Source organism: Hyla sarda, chromosome 8, assembly GCF_029499605.1.
Source record: "Hyla sarda isolate aHylSar1 chromosome 8, aHylSar1.hap1, whole genome shotgun sequence".
NCBI lineage: Eukaryota > Metazoa > Chordata > Amphibia > Anura > Hylidae > Hyla > Hyla sarda.
Window position 1 is genome coordinate 47737617 of NC_079196.1, and position 7076 is coordinate 47744692.

The 7076-nt window shown below is 39.2% G+C and overlaps 1 protein-coding gene across 1 annotated transcript; it reads left to right on the plus strand.

The window, feature by feature from the left end:
* Positions 1 to 3909: 3909 nt before the first annotated feature.
* LOC130285278 (involucrin-like) lies at positions 3910 to 6477 on the plus strand. Its single transcript, XM_056536634.1, has one exon. It carries the CDS (start codon positions 3910 to 3912, stop codon positions 6475 to 6477), a length of 2568 nt encoding a protein of 855 aa, XP_056392609.1.
* Positions 6478 to 7076: the final 599 nt, after the last annotated feature.

The window sequence follows — 7076 nt, forward strand, 5'->3', positions numbered from 1 at the left end:
TTCTCTGGCCGTGTCCATTCACACAAAGGACAGGTGAACTGAGTTGCAACGTTTCAGAGGCTACGCCCCCTTTGTCAAGCATAGTGAACACTCCCATCACCAAAATACATAGTGTCAAACTCTCGCGAGATTTTAACTCTACAAGAATACAAGGCATATAGAAATTACTGTTAAAAATGACTATATAATCATAGAAAATATCCTAACTACATCTTACAAAAAAACATTAAAATTACAGTTCTCATTAATCCCATGGGGTTTTAATGCACATAATCTTTGAATCCACCATACCTCCCTTTTTAATAATTTCATCTTGATTTGTTCCTTATGATCTCCTTCAATGTTTTCTAATACTTGCCACCTCAGTTCATTAATGTTGTGCCCCTTTTCGAAAAAGTGTCTTGCTACACTGGTTTCATACTTTTGTCTTTGAGTATCTCCCTCAGATTCTTTTTTGTACGTGCGAATCGCACTCTTGTGTTCATTTATTCTTTGTTTTATTGGCCTCATTGTCTGCCCCACATAGCCCATCCCGCAGGGACATTTTAAAAAATATATCACTTGGCTACTGTTACAAGAATGACATCCTTTGATCCCCTGTATTTGCATATAGTTTTTTTGATCATATTAGAGCGACCATTATATGTAGAAAAGAAACCAATTTTGTCCTCCTGTGTATACTTTTTATTCTTCTTATTACTTCTAAGATCTTCTCTCGACAATAGATCTACCTCCTGGCTAACCTGTTCAAATAATTTTTTTTCATATCGTCTTTTAGTGAATTTTTGAATAACTGTATCTTTGTTTCTCAAATATTCTTGTCCTTTCGGAATGCCTTTAAAAGTTTGCGGCGCATGTCCGCTCTCTCTGTGTAGTAAGTTATTACAATCAGTTTCTTTAACATACAGGGTAGTATCAAGACTCCCCTCTATATTTTTAGTCACCTTTACATCAAGATAGTGAATCTCCTTGTCACTGGACTCACATGAAAATTCGATCAATTCATGACACCCATTTAGGTATTGTACATATTCGAGAAGCTGAGGCTGTGAGCCAGCCCAGAGGATGAAAATATCATCCACACAGCCTCAGCTTCTCGAATATGTACAATACCTAAATGGGTGTCATGAATTTTCATGTGAGTCCAGTGACAAGGAGATTTCTTTTTTGACAGGGATGATCGAATCGAATCTGATGAATCCGAATTCGTTACGAATTTCAGGAAAAATTTGCTTTGCAACGAATCCAAATATCACTGCGATTTGATCGCAGTGTGGTCCAGGCTCCAGGGCATCTAAGATGGCAGCTCCACATGTGAGGACATGGGGCAAGGAAGTCTGGGAAGGCGGGAAGATGGGTAGATGGGATGACCCTGAATCGCATGCAGCATGCAGCCTATCAGCAGTCGGCCACCCCTGTGATGTCACAGTCCTATATAATTGGCAGCCATCCTGCGGCCAGTCACATCAGGGTTCTATTGCAGAAAGAGATGGACAGAGAGCAGTGTGTTGCACAGAAAAGCATTTTTACAGTAGCGATTCACCTGAAGCCAAAATCCAGCCTAGAAGCACTGATAGGGAAGGGAGAGAGATTGGGAGAGAACCCAAAGCATGATTGATCCACCCCCATGCTTAACAGTTGGACAGAGGTTCTTTTCATTAAATTCTGTTCCCCTTCTTCTCCAAACGTACCTTTGCTCATTCCAGCCAAAAAGTTCAATTTTAACTTCATCGGTCCACAGAACTTGTTTCCAAAATGCATCAGGCTTGTCTATATGTTCATTTGCAAAGTCCAAATGCTGATTTTTGTGTTGAGGACATAGAAGAGGTTTTCTTCTGATGACTCTTCCATGACGACCATATTTGTACATGTATCTCTTTATAGTGGAATAGTGTACCACAACTCCAGTGTCTGCCAGATCTTTCCGGAGGGATTGTGAAATCAAACATGGGTTTTGAATTGTTTTTCTCACAATCCTGAGAGCTGTTCTGTCTGATATTTTCTTGGTCTTCCAGATCTTGCTTTAACTTCCACTGTTCCTGATGACTGCCGTTTCTTAATTACATTCCGAACAGAGGATATTGACATCTGAAAAAGTTTTGCTATCTTCTTATTGCCTTTTCCAGCTTTGTGAGCGTCAACTATTTTCAGTTTCAGATTTCTAGACAACTGCTTAGAAGAACCCATGGTGCTGATTGTTGGGGCAAGGTCAGATGAGTCTGGGCATTTAAAACCTTTGAGATTGACATCACCTGGTCTTCCCAGATGCTGATTGAGAACAATCCATGACACTGGCAGGTCTCAGCTTTGCAAAGGGGGCAGTGGATGTTATAAATTCTGCAGGGTGCCCAAACTTTTGCAGATGCAATTTTTTTGAAAGTGTAAATGATGGAAATAAAATCTAAATTTTGTTGACATATTCTAAGAATGTCTAATCTGTAATTTGATGCCTTTTGGAGATTTTTCCATCTTTCCTTGGCTTCTTTATGCACATTAATACAAATTTTTACCTGGGGTGCCCAAACTTTTGATCCCCAGTGTAATAATACGAGAGTAGAGCCTTACAGGGGAAGTTTTTACCCCCACCTGTTACAATGGACCATACGTTGTTCCCTTCAACCTTTTAGAGGTCTTTGCATTACATCAATACTTGGTGGTTTAGGTGGTACATTTCGGTGCCACCAATTTGGTGCTTGGTTTGGGTTTGGAGATGATGTTGGCCACTTCCAGGCTCAGGTGTAGGTAGGAGCTGTCACCACAACTTTTTAAAATGGTCGCACTTTTTTTTGACAGGAGAGGAGGGATTTAACTTTGTCATAACTATATCCAGTTGTGTTTGTTGTTTATTTATTTGCATGTTCTGCCGAGCAATAGCAGATAGTAGATTGCAGGAAGTAGGGTGGGTGAGCAGATTAGACTGAGGCAGCTGCTATCTATAGAACCATGGAGAACAGCGTGTAAGAAAGTTCTCTTTGACCCTGCAACCTTGAGTGAGTTGTTTTTGTCACCTGCAATTCTACCACAACTTAGTTTACCTCTGCTTGAATAGGGCTGAGCTACAATACCAAATACAGCCTGTGACCAAGAATGGCACTGTTTTTAATACACTCCATTTAAAAGGTTTATGATATATTCAGTAAATAGCGTTTTTATTGATCAGCTCATAGCGAACAGTTAATTTTACCTTTAAAGTGTATAGTGTTACCCCTCAGGTGCCCATGGGGTTTACAGCTGGTCAGATAATTGGTGTGGAATCTCCCAACTGGAATCGTTACATGAAAGGAATGTAAAACATACTTAGAATATGATTTGTAACATCTGCTCATGTTCAGTCCCTACGATGCAGATATGTATAGCTAATAACATAGTCTCAGCCTATCTTTAATAAAGGCTCTTCCTCGAGAAACTGAGGCTAGGAAGAAGTATAGGACATCTTCCCAAAGCCTTGTGTTTATGACGAATTTTAGAGGAATTAAAAATTAGTAACCAAGTATACTTTACATTCAGTGAATATTAGATGTTGTATATACCTGACTTCTGAAGAATTTGGTTTTACTACACTTGATAATTTTGTCAGAAATCTTCGGAATATGTCTAATTATAAACAACATACAGGTCAATACTGTACACAGAGTACATAGCATTGCTTTATAAGATTTACTGCAGGAGAAATACATGACAGGCTAGAACATATAGGGGAAATGTATCACCAGCTAGAACATATAGGGGAAATGTATCACCAGCTAGAACATATAGGGGAAATGTATCACCAGCTAGAACATATAGGGGAAATGTATCACCAGCTAGAACATATAGGGGAAATGTATCACCAGCTAGAACATATAGGGGAAATGTATGAAACTACAACATATAGGGGAAATGTATCACCAGCTACAACATATAGGGGAAATGTATCACCAGCAAGAACATATAGGGGAAATGTATCACCAGCTAGAACATATAGGGGAAATGTATCACCAGCTAGAACATATAGGGGAAATGTATTACCAGCTAGAACATATAGGGGAAATGTATCACCAGCTAGAATATATAGGGGAAATGTATCACCAGCTACAACATATAGGGGAAATGTATCACCAGCTACAACATATAGGGGGAATGTATCACCAGCTACAACATATAGGGGAAATGTATCACCAGCTACAACATATAGGGGAAATGTATCACCAGCTACAACATATAGGGGAAATGTATCACCAGCTACAACATATAGGGGAAATGTATCACCAGCTAGAACATATAGGAGAAATGTATCACCAGCTAGAACATATAGGAGAAATGTATCACCAGCTAGAACATATAGGAGAAATGTATCACCAGCTACAACATATAGGGGAAATGTATCACCAGCTACAACATATAGGGGGAATGTATCACCAGCTACAACATATAGGGGAAATGTATCACCAGCTACAACATATAGGGGAAATGTATCACCAGCTAGAACATATAGGGGAAATGTATTACCAGCTAGGACATATAGGGGAAATGTATCACCAGCTACAACATACAGGAGAAATGTATCACCAGCTAGAACATATAGGAGAAATGTATCACCAGCTACAACATATAGGGGAAATGTATCACCAGCTACAACATATAGGGGGAATGTATCACCAGCTACAACATATAGGGCAAATGTATCACCAGCTACAACATATAGGGGAAATGTATCACCAGCTAGAACATATAGGGGAAATGTATTACCAGCTACAACATATAGGGGAAATGTATCACCAGCTACAACATATAGGGGAAATGTATCACCAGCTACAACATATAGGGGAAATGTATCACCAGCTAGAACATATAGGAGAAATGTATCACCAGCTAGAACATATAGGGGAAATGTATCACCAGCTACAACATATAGGGGAAATGTATCACCAGCTAGAACATATAGGGGAAATGTATTACCAGCTAGGACATATAGGGGAAATGTATCACCAGCTACAACATATAGGGGAAATGTATCACCAGCTACAACATATAGGGGAAATGTATCACCAGCTACAACATATAGGGGAAATGTATCACCAGCTACAACATATAGGGGAAATGTATCACCAGCTAGAACATATAGGAGAAATGTATCACCAGCTAGAACATATAGGAGAAATGTATCACCAGCTAGAACATATAGGAGAAATGTATCACCAGCTACAACATATAGGGGAAATGTATCACCAGCTACAACATATAGGGGGAATGTATCACCAGCTACAACATATAGGGGAAATGTATCACCAGCTACAACATATAGGGGAAATGTATCACCAGCTAGAACATATAGGGGAAATGTATTACCAGCTAGGACATATAGGGGAAATGTATCACCAGCTACAACATACAGGAGAAATGTATCACCAGCTAGAACATATAGGAGAAATGTATCACCAGCTACAACATATAGGGGAAATGTATCACCAGCTACAACATATAGGGGGAATGTATCACCAGCTACAACATATAGGGCAAATGTATCACCAGCTACAACATATAGGGGAAATGTATCACCAGCTAGAACATATAGGGGAAATGTATTACCAGCTACAACATATAGGGGAAATGTATCACCAGCTACAACATATAGGGGAAATGTATCACCAGCTACAACATATAGGGGAAATGTATCACCAGCTAGAACATATAGGAGAAATGTATCACCAGCTAGAACATATAGGGGAAATGTATCACCAGCTACAACATATAGGGGAAATGTATCACCAGCTAGAACATATAGGGGAAATGTATTACCAGCTAGGACATATAGGGGAAATGTATCACCAGCTACAACATATAGGGGAAATGTATCACCAGCTACAACATATAGGGGGAATGTATCACCAGCTAGAACATATAGGGCAAATGTATCACCAGCTACAACATATAGGGGAAATGTATCACCAGCTAGAACATAAAGGGGAAATGTATTACCAGCTACAACATATAGGGGAAATGTATCACCAGCTACAACATATAGGGGAAATGTATCACCAGCTACAACATATAGGGGAAATGTATCACCAGCTAGAACATATAGGAGAAATGTATCACCAGCTAGAACATATAGGGGAAATGTATCACCAGCTACAACATATAGGGGAAATGTATCACCAGCTAGAACATATAGGGGAAATGTATTACCAGCTAGGACATATAGGGGAAATGTATCACCAGCTACAACATATAGGGGAAATGTATCACCAGCTACAACATATAGGGGGAATGTATCACCAGCTAGAACATATAGGGGAAATGTATGACCAGCTACAACATATAGGGGAAATGTATCACCAGCTAGAACATATAGGGGAAATGTATCACCAGCTAGAACATATAGGAGAAATGTATCACCAGCTAGAACATATAGGGGAAATGTATCACCAGCTACAACATATACGGGAATTTATTACCTGCAAAATTGCGCTTACATGTTTTTACTTTGCGCATTGACTTGTGCTGAAGGCACCATTTAATTGCTGTGCTATTTTTAGGTTGTCTGCGCTGACTTTGTAATTTTTCTAGTTATGCGCTTCCAGGGGTGTGGTTAGAAGATGTGCTGGTTAGTGTGCTGAACTTATAAATGTTTGCGTAAATGTGCTGCATTGAATGTCATTTGCACAAATTTCATTAGCGCAGATTTTTCTGCAAAGAAAAACCTGGATAGTGCAAAAAGGGCTGAAAACTCACACACACACACAGACATTCCTATGCCAGATGATCACTGAATTTGTCTCAAAATTATTTTTGCACAAGCAATAAATTCAGTGCACCAACCAGTGCATCTGCACACCATACTCTGTGGAAATACAACATGAAAAAAATGACTAAACCAGCTCAGACATCATAAAAATAGTGCAAATTTAGATGATCATTTTGGTGCATGTCAATGTGCAATAAAACCCCACACTGTGCACGAAATTTTATAAATGCGCGGCAGTTGATTAATTTCCCCCCTACGTCTGTATTATGCCTGTATACCTTTTTAACATGAAAAAAAGCATTATCTTCCATTTTTACGACATGCAGAATGTTCCCCTTTAAATGACTTC

Bases quoted from the DNA above. Each gene is read 5' to 3' on its own strand.
- LOC130285278 (XM_056536634.1), top strand. From the start codon at position 3,910: ATGTATCACCAGCAAGAACATATAGGGGAAATGTATCACCAGCTAGAA.